The sequence below is a fragment of the Urocampus carinirostris genome, chromosome 1 (genome assembly GCF_059441175.1).
Source record: "Urocampus carinirostris isolate Australia breed hairy pipefish chromosome 1, RoL_Ucar_1.0, whole genome shotgun sequence".
NCBI classification, from domain to species: Eukaryota; Metazoa; Chordata; class Actinopteri; order Syngnathiformes; family Syngnathidae; genus Urocampus; species Urocampus carinirostris.
The window spans coordinates 25,452,818-25,477,007 of NC_142349.1; the positions used below are offsets into that span (position 1 = coordinate 25,452,818).

The 24,190-nt window shown below is 41.2% G+C and overlaps 1 protein-coding gene across 1 annotated transcript in view; it reads left to right on the forward strand.

Annotated features, from left to right (window-relative positions):
* ngfra (nerve growth factor receptor a (TNFR superfamily, member 16)) overlaps positions 1–24,190 on the forward strand; it is a 64,671-nt gene that overhangs the window by 32,942 nt on the left and 7,539 nt on the right. The window contains exons 4-5 of the mRNA XM_088331977.1: positions 9,153–9,396; positions 12,429–12,646. Coding sequence (XP_088188103.1) covers positions 9,153–9,396; positions 12,429–12,646 — 462 coding nt within the window. The remainder of the gene's footprint in view (positions 1–9,152; positions 9,397–12,428; positions 12,647–24,190) is intronic.

The following is a 24,190-nucleotide window of genomic DNA, read 5'->3' on the forward strand; positions in this document are numbered from 1 at the left end:
TTTCATCGAGGATTTTTTGTGATTTCATCATAGCTGCGTCTCTAAACTTGAGCATGTCGACTTTGATCCGTTTGATCGTGTTGAGTTTGAAGCCCCGCGGACCTAAATTCATTTACAAATCCCACTGTGCTCTTCTTCCTGTCGGGAGAGCAACACATTGACACGTTCTTTCGTCTGTGACCTCTTTCACGCTAAACATTTCCACTTCCTGGCATTTGAAGATTGACAGCAGCTGACCTCAACACAGAAATCTCATTAAAAATCATGAGAAAGAATCCAAACCACCCTTTCCTTTTGTAATTGTGCCTTTTTTGATTCAAAATTGATTTTCAAATGGAACACAGCCTATACCCAACAGTCTTTCGAGACAATAACATTCAAGATGTTTTTGAAGTTTTCTCAAGAGCTTGTGATTTGCAGGATAAAAAACTATGTTCTTGCAATTTTAATCATCGGCGTTTTTGGGCAAGCTGAAAACCCTTGTGCCTAGAATTCAGTCTAAGTTTTTGTTACAACTCCACAAGGTAAAGGGTGAAAACTAGTTTGCAGGTGCATCAACATTGACCCAATCAATTAGGATGTGAGCACAAAATACAGAAACGGGCGCTTTGTCGATTATAACCCCCCCCAAAAAAACCAACAACAAAAAAAACAAAAAAACAAGAGAAGCGCTATTTCGGTAAAGTTTTTGAGTAAGTTGACCCAAATACTCTAAAACCAAAGTATATCCCAAATTGCACATGTGGCTAATGCTGTTGTATTGTAAATTGAGGCTTTGTAAAAGTTGTCTTGACTTCCTCCGGATGGAAATCGGACATCCTGACTGTAAATGAAGGAAGGAACCAGATTTTATTCATAGCCCATACATGTCAACCTCAGCAAATTGCTCCAATTATTTAGGATTGCACTTCCCCTTATTAAGTGATAATGAACCTTACAGATACAACACAGCACCTATTTCCTCACAGCATGGCAGACAATGTAGAATAAAAACAAACACAATCTGTGAATACAAGTTTATCTTTTTTACCAAATAAACAAAACCAACAATTCATTTGACATCTTTCACAGTTCTCCGCTCTTTTGCAGAAAATTGAATGTTGCTTATAATTTGAAGCAGTGCAGGATTTTGCTGAACTTCCTCTTGTCGACAGATGTTGTTCTCTGACACATATTGTCACAATGTAGTTGAATTTGCGACAAAGATGCCACAGTATCACTTGAGATGCCTTCCTGTATTCTGTATGAGCTTTCCTCACATTGTCACGGTTGCCATGACGCCCAATTGGCCCCGCCCGTGTGGCACCAGCTGCGGCTCATTGACAGATTGGCCTCCCTTCTATTTAAGCTCAGTGCTGTCACTCTCCCTTTGTCAGTCCGTCAACGAACCTCTGCCCCGCAAGACGTGGGTTTTGACTCTTTCCGGTTTCTTGCCTGCATTTCCTGTCCGGTATCGTTCCCATCTATTTTTGTCCTGTTTATTATTCTCTCCAGTTTTCGTTCCCGTCTAGTTTGTCCTGTATAATTTCAATATCCCTTTTCGATATCCATCCTGTCATTCCATGCCAGACTGCTGCCTGACGTGCATGACTCCCCACTTCCCGTAAAATAAGACTTGTGTGAGAAACATTTGGGTCTTCGTCCTGTTCCGGTTCATGACACATATAGCTTCCACTTTGATCATTAGTGTGAGGTAGGCAGAGCAATACACATGTAAAATAAATGCTAGTGTTCCACGACAATATTGGCAATCTACAGTGACTTTGTTGTAGTTGAGGTAAGATCAGGATTTAAGCTCGAACCATAGAACAATGACGGGTGGATGATTAAAAAAAAAAAGTCAAGAAAGAAGCCACACCAAAATCAAACGTAATGATCTTTTAGGCCCAATCTCACCCAAACTCTGGGCTCAGGCTCAAGATCCTACGTCTAGCTACGAGTGAACAAGACTATCCGCATCAGAGCCAAAATGGGCAAATTGTCAAAAATCATTGAACGTTGTACAACATTTAAAACAATCAAAATACTTACATTGTGCAGCTGACCACGGATTCATTGTCCCTCTGTCCATCAAGATGGCTGACGCCCCATCTGGAGGTAATCCTATGACAACTGATCCAAATCCAACTCCGTTGGGGAAGCTACAACCCAAGTAGCGATGTTACATATGAAATCTTCCTCATCTAATAAATTACACCTCTCTGTCAATCAATTAGTGCATGTAGCGGCGCAGGAAGCAGAAGTAAAGCAAACATGAGAGTGTAACGTAGCACACTGCTGCAATTCTGTGACATCAATGATGATGGATTGATATGAGTCATGTAATTTCTGTCACTGAGGTTCAGGTGTCTTTGGCTGACCTCCATCAACACACAAAAACACACACTTGTTCCAACCACACACACTTAAATAATTTGTATATATTGTAGTAGTAAGTATATAAGTATTGTAACAAATTTATTGTCATTGTAACATATGAAATGCACAATTAAATTTACATCGATGTCTGGTACTGACTAAAGATAGTGTGATAATGAGATAGTCCAGTGGCAAAAGCTCATTGCTTTCATCACCAAAACTTCCCTTGCAACCAAATTTGCACACACTGTGTTTGAGCTCAAAATTGTCTCTGGTGTTGTTTAAGGGACTGGACCAAATATAGAGGTGACCTGTATCCGGCCGCGGGCCGTAATTTAGGGACCACTGCTTTAATGCCTTGTGGTAGATTTGTCATGAACCGGAACAGGATCAGGACCCAAATGTGTGACGTTTCTCACACAAGACTTTTATTTTACGGGAAATGGGGAGTCAAGCATGTTAGGCAGCAGTCTGGCGTGCAATGACAGGAAGCCAGAGGCCGACGAGATCGATACCAATTGCCCGAGCTGATACCAGACGGCGGGCGTCGATACCGGACAGGACGGGACAGGCAGGATTGATATAAAAACAGGATATTGAAATTAAACAGAAGAATGAAACTGGACAGGAATGGAAACTGGAGATAATAAACAGGACAAAAACAGACGGGAACTATACAGGGCAGGAAATACCAAGAGGGAACCGGACAGAGTAAAAACCCACGTCTAGCGGGCGCAGAGGTTCGTTCACGGACTGACAAAGGGTGAGTGAGAGCACTGAGCTTAAATAGAAGGAAAGTCAATCTGTCAATGAGCAGCAGCTGGCACATCACGGGCGGGGCCAATTTGGCGCCATGGCAACCGTGACACGATTGGGGACCATTGGTATAGACGATTCCTTCTGTTAAACTTGTTTTAATTCCAGAACGTTTCATTACATTACCTTGTTCCTCCTATACCATTTATGTAATTATACAAGAGTTTCACAATGAACCATTAACAAAATGTTGTGGCCTGAACAATTTTCAATTACTAAAGCTGAGTTATCTGGGTCGAATGTTGTGTCGAATGCAAGCTCAAATCTCTCACATCCAAAAACAAGTCATTTTCTTGCCGATTTTCCCCAGTCAACCTGAGGCCCTGCAAACATATTTTTACAGTATCAGCATATAAAGATTCTCATTTTATTAGTATTCTAACTTGTCTCTCAAAAAATAAATATGTTGGCTCTCAATGAACCAACTCGATATTGTGTCATGACTGACATGCCCACACGATTTTATTTTAATTGGTGGAACTTTTCACAACGCCCCATCTCATTCCTAACTTTAAGGGGTCTGTTTGAATCATGTTAAAGAAACTAATTGGTATCAAAATAATTAAATTCAAACACTGACTCTTTGAGCATTATAACACGATCTATAGACTGTCTCGATAGACGCGTCATTTTGTCAGCTTGGAGTGTTTCATGATGACGCAATGAGCATAAAAAATGGAATTAGTGTCATTCATAGGCTTGTTTAGGACCCTTCATGCAGCTTCATAGCCAGCAAGGGCTGTGCGTTTCCCCTCCCTCCCCAACCTTTACCCTTCATCTCACTTTTCCTTCCTTGGCCAGCTCCCATTAAACATCCGCAGCTAATTGAGAACCTGGACAGCGGCTACTCTGTTCATCTACTCTCCCTTTCTCTGTCTATCCGAGCTTCTTTTGGAAAGGAAGCTGGGTTGTGTCGGAAGTAGAGTTGCTTCCACAGAAGAGCGAGTGTTCTCCTGGGAGTAGGGTGGGGTCAGGGGGGCCGATAAATACGTCATTGTCCGACCTGATTTGGAGCTACAAGCCAGACTTTCTCCGGTCCACACCCAGCTCATAAATGTGTAATAGATTGTTGGGTTTGCATTGTAGCCCCGCAAAGGTATGTGGTAATGTTTTACCCATCAAGTTCACTGACGTATAGTGAGACAATCACAAATTTATTCCTGGGGTATGAGCCCTTAGATTCTTGTAAAACCAGTGTCAGAGTTTGGTCCGTATTTGCAGCGGTATGATGGATGCATTCTCAATGAGTGTTAAAATCCAGGACAGCTTTCTTCATAAATGGATTGCCTATAAGGGTCTGCCTTGTAGGCTTCAGTCTTCCAACTTAACTTTTTGCAGAGGATAGGATTATATTATTGAAAAAAGTATGAATTCAACTAATTGAGGTTAAGGCTCCAGTGCAGTGGTTCTTTCTTACTGTTGGAGCAACCCAAAAAAAAATCAAATAAGTGACTGGTGTCCATCCAATGATAGATAAAATCAACGTGAACTACGCAACTAATCATTGCGTTGACATTGTTTGAGTATTGCCAAGCCTTCACATGCCTTGGATGTGTGAAGGTTAGCAAGCTAACGTCAGTATGGCCACTGTGGCGGGATTAAAAGATCCAAATGGGAACCCCTTATCATGGATAAACATATCCACTCATCCATAACAACTTGAGCCAAGATATCTTCACCCATGTCCCATATTCAGTCACCAGTGATGGCAAAGCGGGGCGTGTCATCGCGTACACCCAATTTTTTTTTGCCTAGTATAGGCATGATGAGATTGTGGAGGTAAAATCGAGCCCTGGCTGAGCAGGCCCAGACTCAAACATAATGATTGGCATTAAGACAGAATTTTGAGTTTCTCTCTCCCTGCCTTTTTTTTTTTTTGTAAACTATCCAGCCGTCATTGTTCTTTGTTTCTTTTCCTTTGTGGAGGATCAGCGCAACGGATTCTGTCCGCCTCTCTAGCAAGTCGACCCAAATCCGCGTGGTTGTCCATGCTCTTGTAAAAGCCACCATCCATCTCCTCCCGAGTCCTTATAAATAAAATATGAAAGTTCAGGTTTGCTCCAGGCCAGCTCCCTCGAATCAAGTTAATTCATCAGGCTCGGGCTGGATGGGGCTTTAATCTCCGCGGGCCAGGGTTTGGTCAAGCTGGCTTTTTTAGTCCCGATGTTACCTCTATGAGTCAGTGTGTTTTGACCTTGGAGAGGCTCTACCAAACTCCTGAGACTGCCTCACCGAACCCCCAGGGTCCGATGGAACCCAGGTTAAGAACCACTGGTTTAGTGGTTGAAAGTTTTACAGATGCCAAAATACATGACCACTGTTCAGTGTTACCACACATTCACCTTCTTCCATTTGCCAGCTTGTGTTACTGCAGTAATGACATTAACCGGCAGCACATTAGCGGGATGATGCACGGGCCGACTGTAGGAAAGCTGAAGATGCGTAGCGGAAAGGTCATGAAACGTACACTGACAGACATTTTTGGAGGGGGTTCAATCAATAGCTTTAAATAGACACAAGCATGATGCCTCTTTGTTTGCGAAGGATATTTTCTCCCCGTTTTGTAAAGTGATCTGGGAGTCAGAAAGGAATGCCCTGTCATCAGCTTTTTTTCTTTATTTTCCTTTTACCTTCTTAATCCAGTGCAGAGTACCAGGCTGCTGCTTGTGGGCGCCCCCCCCCCACAGGCAGTCAGATGCAACGTTTAAGTGTAAGCAATGCAACAAATAAATGAAGTAGAAACAGAAGAGGACAGAGATGACATGTTTGGGACCACATCACAGGGTGAAAGGGTTTAATGGCCCACACATTGTGGTATGTTGTTTATGTGCTCAGCTTGGCCAATCAAGGAAACAAATTAACAGCACATTGGAAGGTGTGAAATAAGCGCATAGAGATAAAAAAAAAAACAGACACATTTACTGTATGCTGTTTACTAAATCCCGTTAACAATCAGTCACATTTACATCAAAGTAAAGAATACAATTTTCTATAATAAACTACTTTAATGTAATGATGCTCACAAATTGTGTTCTTCTGCAACAAAAGCTTTGTTTGGGGCAACTTTATTCAATCCATAATATTACCAGAAAATTATAATTGGAGAAAAATCGAACAGCTATAAAGCTAGTCATTTTGCTTGGATAAACCAAAAAACAATACATGATTGTTAGCATTTATCAATTTCACTGGAAGACATATAGCTAACTGACTACGAGCCATTTTACGTAAAAGTGTATGTGTGCAATCAATATAGTTGAGCAACTTTCGTAGTGTTTCTTTCTTATATTTTAAGCATACTTTATCCTTTTTCAGTAGTTCACAGTACTTGATTTTAGCATCTAGGAAAGCAGAACTAAATTCAATCAAAAATCAATTCATTTTACAGCCAGAAATGGAATATCAGAAAAACAGCAAAATACAATAAGGACCTGCTTTGGGAAATATTTTATTTATGTAGACACGGAAGGGGTGGGGATTTTGGCCAACTATCTCCCGTATGACAACAGCAGCACGTCACTAAGACAAAGAAAAAGACACAATGAACAATGACAAGTGTATTAAAAAAAGTCAATGGGAGAAGCCAGGCCTGAACATGATGATTGAATTTCGGGTCTAGCTCGGCTCAGTTTTAAGATTTTACCTCTATCATGACTTATCGACTCTGAAAGAGCTGAACAGACTTTCGTGAAAATCTGCACACTTGTACTTTAGGCCTCCACATGTGTCTTTAGCTAAGTTTCGTGTCAAGCACCCCCAATAAATAACAACAAAATCGATAAACAACTATTTTTATGTGTTCTGCTTTTGTAGGGACTTTTACGCCCTCTGGCAGCCAAATTGAGTACTGCAGTTCCAGACTACCGACCACTACAAGCAGACAAATCCAATCCTCTGTCTGCCGGACCATATTTTACTTGTTTACCTATAAGAAGATAATCAAGAAGCACTGTGTACAGGTTTTAACCTAACCAATTTACTAAGAATGATAACATTTTGTGCAACACACAAAAAACAAAAACATGATTGATAAGATCAAACATCAATGAGTGTTGGGGTATTAATACAGATTTAATTAGGGTAGTGAAAATCATTCTCAGGAAAGAAGCACTCCAGTGATTTTCCCTCACTGCCGCTTTTGAAAATGACATACAGATGGCAAGAATAGAACATTTTGGATATGTTCCAGCTCATTTTATCGGAACTGTTATCTGGAAGCTACAAAACTCCGGGGATGAATGAATGTTGGAAATTGTGATGTAAATTTGTTGGGTGTCATCTGTAATTGATCCAAAACACCAAAAATTTGACATTGTTAAGAGTGTGGTCGGAGCATTCCCGTGTTAGGCTTTGAAGAACTCTTGGGAGGTTTCACAGGGTTAATCCTTCCTGCTCTAGCTTGGAGCTAATGAGGAGCAGTCCTCTGCCAAAGCTCCCCCCACCACCCTTCCAATCGCTTTGCACTGGAGAGTTCTGTCAGACCCTAGCTCTAAGGGGGAAAGAATCAGGAGCAGGCCTGGCAGCTTCGCCACACTGGTCTTTAATAGTGGCTGCTTGGAGCGCTCATTGTGCTTTGGGAACATGGAAAATAAAACCAATCATTAGTGGAAGAAAATGACAGGAACCAGTCCTTCTTTCAGGCAGGCCAAACTTGTGCCATCCTTAAGCCACTCACCCCTAGCCTTTTCTTTGGATCCATACGGTTCTGATCCGGGCAGGAGGGCTGAAACTCACACGCTGAGCTCAATAACAGCTGTGACAAAAATGTGCTGCAAAGAAAAAAAAAGACCTCATCGAAAGAGCATTTTGATTGCAGCCATTATTGAACTCACAGTCACTTGTTGCCAGGCAGACTTTGTTGTGAGGCTAGTTTCTTGGGCCACGATGCTACAGGGTCTGGCTGAGTAACAAACTGCTGAGGTTCTGACCCCAACTCTAAAATATCAGGCCAAAAAAAGGACATTATTTATTACAGGTTCAAATTAAATTGGGGAACACCTTGAAAAAACAAGCTAATTGTTATCTGCTAAATAACTCTTTGGCGATCTGATAGTTTCTGTTTTTTTAAACAGTATTTTCAGTTTACCAGAATAATTGTTTTTTTTTATGTGTTGAGTTTTACAATTGTTTTAACACAGAATTAGCATTTGTTTGTTTTGTACCAGAGGTAAGATCTTTAGCCAGAGTGAGCCCGAAGTTACTTGAATTCAGCCCGGGCCTGTCAATCATTAAGTGTGGGTCAGTCAAGGCTTCTCTCTCACTTCGCCTTTTTAAAAAATAAATATACGTTTATGAAAAATATACCAAAGTGATGTGTGGATGCTAAACAAAACAAAACAAAAACAAAAAATAGAGTGCGTACTGCAATGCCCTGTCAATTTCAGAGCTGGCTAATAACACAGTTCCCCCGAGGTATCACAACACGTACTGTACTGAACTCTTGCAATTTCCATTCTCTGTTTATTATCCACCAGTCATTGTTCTCTTTGTCTCTCTGCTTCTCTCTCTATCACTCTTAAAGTACCACACTAAATTATTAAGGACTTATTTATGCTGTGGTTTATGGCCCAAATTTCAACAATTTAAATTGACGGATGGCGTTAAAACTTTCCCATAAACGCTTAAAAAAATCTGCAAATGATGGGAAATTCTTGGTTGATGTAACCTCTGCAGATACAGAAAAATAAAATATGTAAATGTTTATACGGTCTTGTTTGACTTACATTTTGTTTTAAGAAACAGGCTTTAAATTGTCAAAATTCACCTCTCCTCCTCTGAGGTCCTCACAAATAAAGTACAAAATTGTGGGTTTACTTCGGGCATGGTCCCGCAAATCAAGTTAATGGTAGGGTTAAGGTTGGATCGGGCTTCAATACCCTGGGCCTGGGTCGGGTCGGATAGTTTAGGCCCGGTCTTACCTTTAGTCTGTCAGAACGTATTGTCTCAAAATCTCCTTTCTGTGTTCTTCCCTCCCCCAGATCCCCTGCTTCCCACCGACTACCCCTCTGTTTCCTCCGAAACCGACCCCACGTCACCCGCCTTCACCAATTACTTCCTCCCCGATGGATCTGAGGGTCCGAGCCCGGGAAGCGAGACCACCACGCCCGGTGCCGGATCACCGCGCTTCCTGGGTCATGGCTTTAACGAAAACCTCATCCCCATCTACTGCTCCATCCTGGCGGCCGTGGTGGTGGGCCTGGTGGCGTACATCGCCTTTAAGAGGTCAGTTGCACACCAAAGGTTTCCTGAATAATGATGAGAAATTTTAAAAAATTAACCATAAGCCAATGAATATTATACATAACCAGAAAAAACACTGTCGAAGGGTATTTAGTCAGGTTTAAGGCAAAATCAGATTGAGATTTGCAGCTAGGATTGGCCTCTCGAATGCAGTTCTTAAGCTTTGGCTCCAGAGGACAGGAAAAAAACGCATAGAGCAAGAATAATAGTGTGCCAAACAGAATGGAGGTTCTAGGGTGACTAATGCATCTTCGGGCTCTGACCTAGAAACACTAATAACCTTTTCAAAAGAAATACAACAGAAACACTAAGTGTAAAGTAGACTTTAAAGGTCACACATGCACACCGAATTGCTCACACACACATCCACTGGCCCTTTACCCACATTGATTATTTAAAAAGTGCCAACTGGGGGAAACTCAAATTGAACTTTTATTAGGCTAGGGCGGGGGTATGGGCGACAAACACACACACACACACACACACACACACTGCATATATTCCTCATAAGGGATGAGCAGACTATGGTCCACATATTTATAAGCAGTGAAATCAAATGTTTGCATGTGTTAATTTTAAAGCAGAGGTCTCGTAAAAAGAGCAGATGTGAACACACACAGAAACACATACAGTAAATGTTTAACTTATCACATTAACCTCTTCCCGCACACATTGGTTTGTTTGTTTTTTTCCTTGCATAAACAGACCAAGGAAAAAAATGGCTGCAGGCAACGTAACATGACCGTCAGATGTAAACAGCATAATTGCATTGCTGTAACAAAAATCAGCGACAGCATCTCCCATTTTGGAGAAAAATGAGAAAAAATGCATATGGCACCAGACAGCCGGTATGTAAACAAGTTAAAGTTACCAGTGTATACATTTGTGAACCTCAATTAAACAAATACTTTGGTTCATGAATTAAAATGTGCTGTATGAACTAATTTAAGTTCTTGAGCGGACCCATCTGGCGATACTCAAGAGCAATAGGTTAAAATGGGTTTCAATTTTTTAAATCAGTGTTGGATTTCTAATTTTAAAAAAACTCAGATTACGGTCATACTGTATATTCTTTTAATTTCTTGTTCTGTTGACTAAAGGTTTGCCGGTGGATTTAAATATTGATACTATTGATATTGAGCTCGTACTTTGATTGGATCAATACTATTGTCTTGGGATAGATACAGTGTTCCCATTACAACTATTACTATGGTAATGTCAGTGGGTTGTAAGGTTATGCATAATTGCATAATTGTATAATATTTCGAATTTGATCCATCTAATTGTGTTTAGACTTTATTTGCACTGCATGTCACGAAGCGTCGTGGGGTCGAAGGAGAGATCGGACCAGAACGGATGCAGGAGGCAGGAAGGGAGAACTCAAATGCGTTGACGATCCATAGGTTTTATTTAACAAAATAAAAGTTGTCCATAACTCTGGGACATGACAAAACAAACAAGTTTCTTCCAACTCAACTAAACAAGACAAGGCATAACAGAACGGACAATGTTTAAAACTAAAACAGGACCAGGCATTACAGACCGGGGAATATGTAGATATGTATAATGAGCCAGCCCTCGCAAAGCCCAGAATCCAGCCTTAAATAGCAGACACAATTAGTTGAACTGCTTCAGCTGTTGCCCAGAGGGCGGGGCAGACTGGTCACCAAGGCGACCATGACACTGCAGGCATTATTTTAAAAAAATATACAATAGTTGGTATTCCAATTGTCTTGTAACATTGTTGTACAGAATTTGTATTTTTTGTTACATGAATGCTTTTTTGGGTTTGACTCAATTGAATTTTGTTCTGAAGCATGTTTTTGAAATATTTAAATTTTATATTGTTAAACGTTTTTATAGCATTGTTTACACTATTTTCCCTTTGACATAATTTTCAAAGTATTTTGCAATGGAAGGTGTTATAGTTGTCATTGTAGACGCATATTTGTACAATTGTTACATTGATGCTTTATTTTTGTTTGACTCTCTTGACTTTTGTTTTGAAACGTCGAATAAAAAAGTTACTTATTTTTTATACGGTTCAAGTTTTCACTATATTTATTTGAGAGAAAAAGAAAAAATGTTGGTGTTGAGTTTTTATCGCAAACAAACTAATTCATGACAATACCAAGAAAAAATATAAGAAGAGGATCAGTATCATTAGATACTACACTGTATTTACTTGGATTGGATAGATACCAAAAATCTCGGTATTGCCCACCCCTTATTGTTGACAGAATCAAAATGAACCCCATACACGATCTTTTTCAAACCTACAGTGATTCAATGTGATTGAACAACTTGATACACTCAAATGGATTATTATAAAATATGTATTTGATTTTTTTGTTTTATATATAATTTGTGTGAGCAGCACGGCGGCGCAGTGGTTAGCGCTTGTGCGGCACAGTTCATGTCATGGGAACCTGTCGTGGGTTCAAATCCAGCTCCAGACTTCCTGTGCGGAGTTTGTATGTTCTCCCCGTGCTTGCGTGGGTTTCCTCCGGGCACTCCGGTTTCCTCCCACATTCCAAAAACATACATTTCAGGTGAATTGGCCGGTCCAAATTGTCCCTAGGTGTGAATGAGCGAATGAGTTGTCTGTCCCTGTGTGCCCTGCGATTGGCTGGCAACCAGTTCAGGGTGTCCCCTGCCCACTGCCCGGAGTTGGCTGGGATGGGCTCCAGCCCCCCCCGCGACCCTAATGAGGATAAGCGGTAAGGCGGATGAGATGAGATGAGATAATTTGTGTGATGTCCAAGTTGTTATGAGGATGGGACTAAAAGTCTTTTTCCCCAACAACCATTTTTTCTGTTTCCATCTCGATTATCTCCTCACCTTGTCCTGAAATCAAATGAGGGGAAAATAACCTATCAACATTGGTTTCCAAACTAAATTTGAATATGTTCCTAGTTAGAAACGAAGACTCCAGTATGTATTTATGGTTTACAGCCAATGTTCTTTTTTTAAACTAGGGGACCTGATTGACAGACTGTCTCTGCTATTTACAGGTGGAATAGCTGCAAACAGAACAAACAGGCGGCCAACAACCGTGCGGCAGAGGCAGAGGCGGGCACTAACAACCAAACGGTGACGCCGGAAGGAGAAAAGTTACACAGTGACAGTGGAATCTCCGTGGACAGTCAAAGTCTGCAGGAACATCAACAGCAGCAACAACAGGCGCAGGCTGGCGTGCAGCCTCCACGGTCACGCTCACAGAACCAGATAGGTCAGTGCGAGCCTGTTTGTCTCTTTGTCAATAAAATTATTCCCAACATCCCCAAAAACTAATATACATCCTATATCTAGTGGACCCATTCTAATAAGCAGTGTTGGGAGCCTTACTGAACAAAGTTATCAGTTGAAGTTCCTGCTTACTTCATTAAAAAAATAATTGCATTTCCATCCCCCTCAGGTTACTGACACCCTAAAGTAGCGCATTACTCTGAAAGTAACTAACAAAGAGCAAATTACCGAACATAAACTTATTGAAGCTGTTAGGAATATAGGAATTTGATATTAAAAATCTATTGTTTACCAAATTGTTCGAATTAGTTATCTGACTCCATTAACCAAACACCACCTAACAATGCGCGCTTGTTTCTTTTTGGGAAAAGATGAACAAGAATAGCTGACATTTTCACACAGGAGCAGATTCAATTTCTTAAATAATTTAACTAAGTGAACTCCATCGAATTAGCCGAATTAGTGTCGCTTGAGTCTTCGTCGAGCCTCCTCTTTCGTTCTCCCTCGATCTTCTGAAGTTCTTCTCTCGACCCACGTCTCTCTGCCAGCTGGTATACCGGCTTCTCCCATGCGCAGGCCAGGAACGCCCCCTCGCCACGATGTCTGAAATGGTCAAAACATCCCCGAGCGTTTCCGCGTCATTAGGGCTTTGTTCTCCAAACATCGCCTGCCGTCCCCAGTCATCAGGGCCCCTCTGCGTCGTCGGATGTGCTGATTATCTTATCAGCCCTTGTCCCAGTTCCTGTTGTTTCTGTAAACATCATTCTTCACAAGGTTGCATTGACCTCGCCCCACAGCCAGTGAATATATTTTGCATTTAAATGTAATTTATATTTGATCGTACAAAATAGTCAAATGTATAAAATCCTTAAAAGCTGACCCCAAAAACTGCTTCAAAATAGCCACATGATGAAAGAAATTGAAGAAAACCTGTGAACTAAGCTGCGGAAGGAGTGAAGCCCTTATATTTTTGGGATTTTGAAATCTTAAGACACTCCATATGCAGTTTGTCTTTTGTCTCCAAACAACTTGAAGTTTTCTAAGATGTTTTCTTTTATATCTACAGGCATGGTGTAGTGCAAAATAAAATAAACATTAAAAGGCCAACAATCTGCACTTTTTTGACAGGGCCCCCTTAGGAGGAGGGAGGGTGCAGAAGCGCAGTGCAGAAACACAGATTAGTGCAGTAATGGATGTCTTTATTTGGACATGGTTCAGTGCACAGGAAGCCAGGGGCGAGACAACAATTGTAATCTGAAAGGCAAGCCAGGTGTCGGTCATCTGGTAAACTCTCATCAGAGAAGGCGACTGTCCGAATGTTCGGCAGGCAGTACTCGAGGTCAGGAAAGGAGGCAAGAGTTTGGTACACCGGACTCAAACAAGGCTGTGGCTAGAAGGCTTGGAACGTGATAAAAGAGGCAGAGGACTAACACTGAGCCCACAAAATGGAGTGTCTAAATAGTGTGCAGGAGGAGAGGTGATTAGAGAGCAATCAGGGCAAGTGACACCAGAGGCGTGTTCAGGAGAGTGAGTGATTGCTATCGCGAGCTATCGCTAGCTTCTGAACGGCCAGTGATTATTGAGCGCTCGCGTGCCCGAGTAATCACGGGAGAAAGACCGCTTACTTTGATTTCCAACATGGCGTCGACAGTGCAGAAGATGGAGGATCTCACCCTGACGAGTGCTGTTGGCGATGTAATATATCGTCTTACATTGCCTGGTAATGTTTGTGAACAATGCAAGACAGGTATGACCCTTCCACTGCGTTTAGGATAACCTTAACTGTGTCAATATGCGAACTGTCGCTCATATCAGCCAACTCGCTCAAAGCAAGCTGTAGAACGAAATCCATTGTACTGTCGTCGGCCATTTTGGATCAGTAAGGCAATCACAGTGAGCGATTACAAAACGTTCAGCAGTGCGCGGCAAGCGATTATCAAGAGACTACATGTCTGATCACTCTCCTGAACACGCCTCAGGTGTGGGTGGAAATTAGAGCCAAGAAGGAAGTGACCAAAAAAGGCAAGGGCAAGCGACGGTGGTAGAGAGAGAAAACCAAATCTGACAGCCGGACTGTGAGAATTTTACCGTAAATTCTGTGCACACATTTGCCCCATTGATCTTTTGTTGTCCTTATATAAGCTAAGTTCTCACCAAGCTTTGCCTATCATTTGCTACTATTGACACACAGCCAAATATGCGCCTATCAACTGACACCCTGATTTCAGTCTTTTATCTTATAGTTGTGAATACGGCTTGGATGTTAGTATATATGGTAAGGAGAATATCAGAATTTCTGTGGTGAAAGATTACGTGTTCTCTTACTCTGCCTCGAGACAGCACCACCATAACTATATTCTGTTGTACCCTGTAAGGTAGTTATAGACAGGCTCACCCGTCCTGATTGCAGAATGTATGTTGCTTAATGACCGGAGGATCAAGAAGTTCCACATTATAATTCCTGATCTTCCTTTAGAAAGAAGCAGATTAACTCACCATGTTGTAACGGTAAATGAGTTACAACATTTTACTTATAACATGTTACAGTGTTTGTTACTGAGAAAGGTAACTATTCCGAGACAAGTTTCTTTGTAATGCGTTACTACCAACGCTGCTAATATGCACCGTCACAGCTAACCAATCAACCTTTTAATGTCGTGTGCTGGCATTTTTGCGATTATCCACCCGGCCAGGGGAGATATTTCTATTCTAGCCAAGGATTTTGAAGCCAATCAGATACAGCCTCATTCATGTGAAGTCTATCAATCTTTTATACCAAAGTCCAACATCCATCTCAGCATCAATCATTCAGACGTTCTCTCTTCATCCAAACATCCCTCCTGTTAGATATCCATCCATCAAAATTCATGATCAACAACACTTACATCCATGTGTACAACTACCACCCTCTCATCATCTAATACTCCTTACTTCAACACCCCATCAAGACACACTCTAGAGGTAGTAACTCCAATCTTACAGTTATCCGATGACTTGATTGTACTGTTCGCTACTGGCAGCTCAACGCTCACTGTGTGTTTTGTGTGTGTCTGATCTCTCAGAGAGAGTGTGTTCCATCTTGTTTGAATTTTACTATGTATGAGGAGAAAGGTGCTTCCATTTAATGGAGAGGAGGCATGCCAGTCCCCTTTATGCAGCAAGCTACAATGAATCACTTTAAAAAACACCCCCTTTCAATTTGTGGTGACTCATGCGGGGGAAACCCGTCCCACTACATGTACACATTGTGAGGGCTGAGGTTGCCAGAATTTTAGTGTCAGGGGTCACCAAATGTTGGCATACGACAATCCGTGTCTCACCACGTGTTCAACTTCTGGTATTCGGACCGAGTATTCGGACTCAGTAAAAACAGAGCTGGAGGGAAGCATTTCAGTTGAAGACAATAATTACAAATTTACAAATTAAAATAAACAAAAAGCACTCAGGACCAATTGATCAGGATAGCGTTCTCCTACCAAAAAGTAAGGAGTGAGTCCCCCCCCCCCAAAAGTTATGCACGACTGTTTTTCCCCCTCTCTCATCAGTAAAACGCGTAGATTTGACAACATGGAACATACAATAACAGACACTTCTGGGGACTCACGTTACAGGAACTCAATGTACAAGAGATGAACACTGCACATAGCTGAATCTTCAAGGTTGTATGATAAGAGATGAGATAAAGTACACTGACATGAAAGGATACATTTGTATGACTACAGCGAGGTAATACTTCATTAAAGTATGTGGATTGATATGATATGCTGCTGATTAATAAACTAATAAAGCTGAAAACTCTTGCGATAGAGATAAGATACTAAGTGGCAAATTTTGATAATCTAGCAACATCTAACCATACATAGTTTGATTTTATTAATGTTTAATGAATGAAACCAGTAAACGTTGTCTTTTGTATTCTAAAATGGTATAAAAGTCTCTATGGTGTGCCGATAAAAATTAGGAACCTAAGATCAAAAGAAAAATCTATTTAAGCACCTCTATTATATCAAGAAAGGATGAAGGTTTTAGTCAATTTTCAAGGCTCAAAATGTGAATTTCAGACAATGCTATCTTTCTAAGGCAAGGCTGGAATTTGACATTTTGGTTTTAGACAAAAGGTTTGAATTACGGTTTCCATGGAAATATTCAGATTTTTAATTAGGGTTTCACTTTAGGGTGAACTCAGGGTTCAAGACTTGTATTGGGTTTCAAAAAAGGGTTTTGATCCAAGTTTACTGTTTGTGACAAAAGGTCGGACTCACACTTGGCCCATTTCTTCCATACCATGCTGAAAACAACCTTTATCCTCCTCTCTGGCCCCTTTCGACCGCACTAACATTACAATTGTTTTCTTCTCAAATATGCGTTATCATGCTGATTCAATCAAGACTCTGAACAAATCATTATGGTTTTGTCGGCTCAGCAGTGAACCCGTCAAAATGGTAGCGAAAACCCTTTCCCAGTTTTGTTTCCTTGCTATGTACAATCTTACGGATGTGGCATTGTATTTACGTTTTGCAAGGCGATTGAATCCGTGGTTTTGTGCATGTACGGGCAACCGTACCTTGCTATTGCCTACCTCTCGCAAGCATGCTCGAATAGAAATCTGTCCGTTCTTTGACGTTAATTTTTTGTATACACCCTACCAGTGAAATACGGACTTTAGCAGCAAGCGTACTTGGCCACCATAAGATGGCTCAATTGTGAGTGCTTCCGCGATAAGTCAAGTCATGTTTATTTGTATGGACCTTAATAAAGTCTGAAAAGTAAAGGTTCTGAATCAAAGGATTCAAATTTTAAATTTTGGGCTTCAATCCGTTAATTAGGGACGTACACTCACGATTCGTAATTTGTCTTTGAAGTCCGAGTTAGGTTTTCAGATTTAATTTCTAGCCAGGAGTTGCATAAATTACTTGAATATTCACAGGGCTCCTTTAGTTTTTTTGAGTTTGACCTGATTTTACCACTTGTAGGGCACATTGTAGACAACAAAGTTCCATATGAAAAAAAAAGTGTTGAGTTAATGTAAATGAGTTTTAGAGCAATTGACATTTTAGGCTTTTAAATCACTGTTAACAGATCCGAGATACCACCTGGGTTGGTGCACCACTTGAGATGTAAAGGAGTATGTGAATTTATCGTTAGGGTTTCGAAGCAATCATTTAGTTTAATATCTTTTAATCGAGGCCAAAAGTGGAATTGAAAAAAATGGTTTTAAGTGAAATTTAAAGTTTCCAACGCATATGACAACAAAATAAGGGAATGAAACTACACATGATTGAAGCCTGTGTTCGGGTCCAAATAGGGTGGTAAGTTTCTCATATGAGGAATTGGAGGGCAAACCAAGTAATAAGTTTGAAAATATGTTTTTGAAAAATAATTAGGTTGGTTACAAGGTCCAGGTGATGAGTAAGTGATTTAAGTTAGAATATAAGGGGAAAGAAGAAAATAAAACATAGTTAAGATTCAAAGCCTATCGTTTACTCTGAGCGCTTTTCACATTATTTGTGAGCATGTGTTATCCAGTCATGAGAGGACCTCAGCACGCTAGCTCCCTTTTTAATAGCTTCTACCAGTGTATTGCCAATTAGCGAGTGCTAAACGCTATACTGTTTGTAGTGGGTTCCGAATGCAGGCCTGCCTCATATCACAGTTCTCAGCCACTAATGAGTCAACAGGCTCCACGGGATTTACTATTGGGTCAGGATAGTCAAGTCATTTTTTTTTTTTTTATTTGTATAGCCCTAAATCACGAAGAGTCTCAAAGGGCTTCACAGATTGTTACACTATATTACACAAACTATTTTCAACCGACAAGAGGAGTAGGTTATTCGTATGCAATGGAGTAGAAGTGAGTTTTAAGTTTAGATTTAAACATTTCCACTGAGGTTGCAGATCGAATCTCAGGGGGAAGAGCATTCCACAGCACCGGTGCCCGGATGGAGAACGCTCTCGAACCAGCAGAAGACTTCTTTGCTCTCGGGATCACCAGAAGACCAGCACTCTCAGATCGTAGGCTTCGGACCGGGACATAGGGGCAAATCAGATCTGAAAGATAAGAGGGAGCAAGTCCATGTATGATTTTGTACAATACTAAGAGAACTTTGAAGTCACATCTTTGGCTAACTGGGAGCCAATGCAGGTTAGCCAAAATCGGTGTTATGTGATCGTACTTTTTTGTCCTAGTTAAAAGCCTCGCTGCGGCATTTTGTACTAGCTGAAGAGACTTGATTCTGGACTTCGGGAGACCGGAGAGTAGTGCATTGCAGTAATCGAGACGGGAGGTAACAAATGCATGAATTATTGTTTCCGCATCAGACTGAGACAGTATTGAACGGATTTTAGCAATGTTGCGAAGATGGAAGAAGGCAGTTCTAGTAATTTGCTTTACATGCATCTCAAAGGATAGATCAGGGTCAAATATGACACCTAAATTTTTAACTGAGTCACTCTGTGTGATGTGACATTTGTCAATGTTCACAGCAGTTTTTGCGAATAAGTCCCGGCATTTAGAAGGACCAATGACTAACATTTCGGTCTTTTCAGAGTTAAGACGCAAGAAATTGAGTGACATCCACTCTTTTATCTCAGTGAGACAGGCCTCCAAATTTCCACAGTTTAGTGTGGAAGATTCCTCCAACGGAAGATATAGTTGAGTGTCGTCTGCGTAGCAGTGGAAGCTGATATTGTACTTGCGAATAATATCACCTAATGGAAGCATGTAAATGTTGAAAAGTAGGGGGCCGAGCACTGAACCCTGCGGAACACCGCAGGTAACATTAAAGGGCTCAGATGTCGTTTCACCATATTTAACACAGTGCGTCCTATCTGAGAGGTAAGATTTGAACCACGAGAGGACGGCTCCTGAGAGACCAATCCATTTTTCCAACCGTTCTAGTAGGATATTGTGGCGCACTGTGTCAAAAGCAGCACTAAGATCCAGTAGCAGCAAAAGTGATGAAGCGCCAGAATCCATTGACATTAGGAGATCATTTGTTACCTTGATCAGAGCTGTCTCAGTAGAGTGGTTAGCCCTGAATCCAGATTGCATGGATTCAAAAAGGTTATTCTCCGATATGAAAGCATTCAGCTGCTGTGCCACTACTCTTTCGAGTACTTTAGAGAGGAAAGGTAGGTTTGACACAGGTCTGTAATTACTTAATATTTCTGGATCAAGGTTGGGTCGTTTCAGTGTGGGTTTAATAACGGCGGACTTAAAAGCTGCTGGAACTACACCTGAGGAGAGTGATGTATTTATAATATTTAGAACTGAAGGCCCAAGGACGCTAAAAAGACTTTTAATAAGTGAACCTGGGAGAGGGTCGAACTGGCAAGTTGTCGGTTTGGCCGCATTCACCACTTGTTTGAGATCATCAAGTGACAGTTCACTAAAACCGGCCATTTTCCCAGGGCAGCCACCCTGTCGTGCATCTGTAAATTTCAGTCCTTTAATACGTGTGGTACTAACAATATCTTTTGCAATTTCTTCCTGTATGCATTGAATCTTCTTAGTGAAGAAGACCATTAAGTCCTGAGCAGAGTGTGTCGAACTGTCTGCGATAGCCTGTTGCCTTGTAAGCGATGCTACAGTGTCAAAAAGGGCTTTGGGGTTGTTCTTTTGAGACGCAATCACCTTCGAAAGGTAGGCCGATTTTGCAGAGGCAAGGGCCGCTTTATACTTTAACAAGCTGTCACACCAGGTTTGATGGAAAACCTCAAGCTTGGTAGCGCGCCATTTTCTCTCCCATTTCCTGCATTCTTTTTTAAGGGCTCTAGTTTCATCAGTAAACCAAGGTGTGCGTCTTTTAGGACGTGATTTTAGTTTTATGGGCGCTATTGAATCCAGCACACTAGTCAGGGTGGTATTGAACTCATTCATGAGTGAGTCAATCGAGCCATTGTATTTAGGAAAGGATGCAACTGCTCCAGGAAGGAGTTCAAAGAGCTCAGAAACTGTGCCAGTGCTTATATTGCGTCCGCTAAATCCCTCAGCTATATTAAGTCTACATTTAGTTAGCACCTCAAATGTCACTAAATAATGATCAGAGATAACAGTAGTACACGGTAGAACCATAATGTTTGAGGTTAAAACTCCTCGAGTCAGAATCAAATCTAGCGTGTTCCCATTTTTATGGGTTGGCAAGTCAACCAGTTGGGTAAAACCAAATGCATCAATTAGAGAACTAAACGCAATAGTAAGTGAACTGTGTGGGGAGTTCATATGAATGTTAAAGTCTCCCATAATTATAATTTTGTCTGCATAGGTTACTAGTTCAGACAAAAGTTCAGCAAATTCGTCTAAGAAAGTTGTGTATGGCCCAGGTGCACGATAGATAGTTATTACATCAATTGACAATTGAGGGGACCGCATCACAAGAGCCTCAAACGTTTTGTAATTATTAGAGGTACGTGTATTAAATTTGAGCGATTTTTCAGAGATTAGCGCAACACCACCACCTCTTTTCAGCGTGCGTGCTATATGACTACTCTCGTAGTCTGGGGGAGAGGCATAATTTAGAGCTAAGTGCTCATCCGGGCGTAACCACGTTTCACAAAGACCCATACAGTTAAGTTTATAATCACGAATAATGTTATCAACAAGTAAAGCTTTTGGAGCAAGCGATCTAATATTTAACAGACCAAATTTCAGCTTTGCTGAATCATTTGACTTAGCTGAACTCTTTGTAGTCTTTGTCGAGATCTTCAAAAGCTCCCGGCGTTGTGGCCGCTCGTGAGCGCTGAGTTTAAAGCGTCGGTTGTCCGGCGAGGAATAAATGGTGGAATTAGTTACATCCTCGCGTCCATCCTCGCGTCCATCTTGCTGCTTGGACTTCACACGTTTCACACATCTACCTGCACGGCAACCACGCTTCTTTGTCCTTTCTTTACGGCGCCGTCGGCGACGTTTATTAAGAGGAATAGTTGTCCACAAGGATGCCGGGTCTCTTTGAAGTTCGCTCGGTATATCATGGGCGGTATAAAAAGTGCCCGAAAAATCGAAATTTAGACGCCCACCCAACCGAATAAGTTCGTCCCTACTGTAAGTGTTTTTGGCCACACATGTGTCCAAAAGTGAAAGCAAAAAAGACAAGAGAACGGCAATAAATAGAAGATTAGCTGGAGAGCTAGCCGCGAGCATGTATCCATGCGCAGCCGCCATTTTGAGTTGAGATAGTGGGGATAGTCTAGGATAGTGTTCATGCTCAATTCATTATAGGGTGGTAAAAAATCTCAAAATCAGTCACGTATTTTGTAAATTAAGATACCAACTGTATTACACAGCATATTCATTAGAATCTACATCATAAATGTTTAAATAACAAAAACACAGAAAATAAGGTTAACTGCAAACATCTTGACCAGGGGTTTCCAACTCGTCCGACTTCAGGGCACCATTCCACGCAAATTACAAGACGCAACCCAAATTAAGAAAAAATCCACCTCTAAATTTTATTGTATGAAAACAGTTTGCAATTCGAACCAGAGATAATAGAATGTCATTAGATGTTTTTTCTTTAGTCAAGTCACATTTATTTGTAGGCCTATAGCTCTTAATCACAGGACTCTCAAAGGCTTCTCATCTCATCTCATTAGCCACACCGCTTATCCTCAGTAGGGTCGCGGGGGGCTGGAGCCCATCCCAGCCATCTCCCGGCAGTGGGCAGGGGACACCCTGAACTGGTTGCCAGCCAATCGCAGGGCACACAGGGACAGACAACTCATTCGCTTATTCACACCTAGGGACAATTTGGACCGGCCAATTCACCTGAAATGCATGTTTTTGGAATGTGGGAGGAAACCGGAGTGCCCGGAGGAAACCCACGCAAGCACAGGGAGAACATACAAACTCCGCACAGGAAGTCTGGAGCTGGATTTGAACCCACGACAGGATGTTCCCAGGACCTTAGAACTGTGCCGCACAAGCGCTAACCACTGCGCTGCCGTGCTGCCCTCTCAAAGGCTTACAAAATCAAATTACCAGTAAAGCAAATCAACTTCAACTAATATTACAGGGATCCCTTGGTTTTCGTGGTTAATGGGGAGTAAAATCACCCCCAAAAGTGAAAATTAATTTGTCACACCTATTTTTTGGGCGCGGCCTTCATTAGAGCGGACTTGCCAATTTACACACTGTGAAAGAGAGAGAGAGTGAGAGAGAGAGAGAGAGAGAGAGAGAGAGAGAACAAATAGAAATCAGTTTGATTATAGATGTAAACTGTATTTTAAATTAGTCAATGTGTTTTTTTTGGCATGCCCTCATTAAAGCAGACTTGCCGACTTACCAATAGATAGAGAAAAAAGGAGAGAGTGAGGTAAACAGTGCATGTTTTAAATTGGTCGATTATAAAGATATTTTTTGGCGGACCACGAAAATGTGAAAACAAACTTTACCAATATCCCTGTAGTGTAAAATATTTGGTATCAACACACATGTGCAAGGCATTTGGCCATCTACTGTTTAGGAGTCCAATTGAGTCTCAGACATTTTAATATTTTTAGAATTATTATGCCAAGGGAAAGGTCTGCCACTCACTAAAAACGGGTCCAAAACGACGAGTTGGGAAACACTATTCAGGTCTGAAAAAAATGTTCAATGCAGAACTGTAACTTGACTTAAAATATATTTTAAAAACCTCGGGCTAAACCAAACTTGAATCCCTATCCTAAATTTGAAAACCTCACTCTCAGCTTAAAACTTAATTTTAAAGCCCTTTGCCTGCTTAAGACCCTATCTTAAAACCATCCTGCCTAAAATTTTGTACAGGACTCGTAGCAGAAGAATAAAGTAACGAAACAAACTCGTCCCCCTTGCAAGCTGAACCCAATTAAATTAGTCGATCTTAAATGCTTTTCTGATCGAGCAAAAATAATCAGTTTTGTACTTGTTTTCATAATTATGCTTGTGCTGTTCCTAATATTGTGCCCCGCATTGTTACAGCATGCAGTGATTCACTCACTGTGATGCTTTTGTTGCGGTGGAATTGGCTGCGTTTCTCTTCCAACTAGCAGCGGATCAAAGACAATTATGCACCACAATCTTAAGAAGCAAGTGGACGGTTTAGGATAAAAGTGCGATGTGTATTGCAGGCCAACAAGCGCTGTTGTGGAAGCAAAGTGTAGATCAGTGTGTAACGAAAACTCCCTTTGATTGAGCCTCGCTATTTTGCCTGAAATTGTTACATCTGGACGTCTTGACCTAAACATTCCTGTGGTCAGTAACTATCACGAGTGGGTGTTTCACAAAGTTTGGAAAATAATACATTTTCATGTTTTTCACAAGTAAACACATCCTCGACTTGCTGACTAATTGTTGACAAAATTGGAGAGCACATGTGAGACAGATGTGAGATTGCGAGGAACTTGCATTTCCGTCCCTTTGCGTGTGGGGCAAGCATGTTGTCAAACTTTGAAGAGTCGCCATAAAATAATAATCGCTGTCAGAGTCATTTTCGCTCCCCCCCGGGTCTGTGTGAAGAGTGGAAAAATTGTACTGCAAGAAAACACCCGTATATGATCAGTTTTGGAA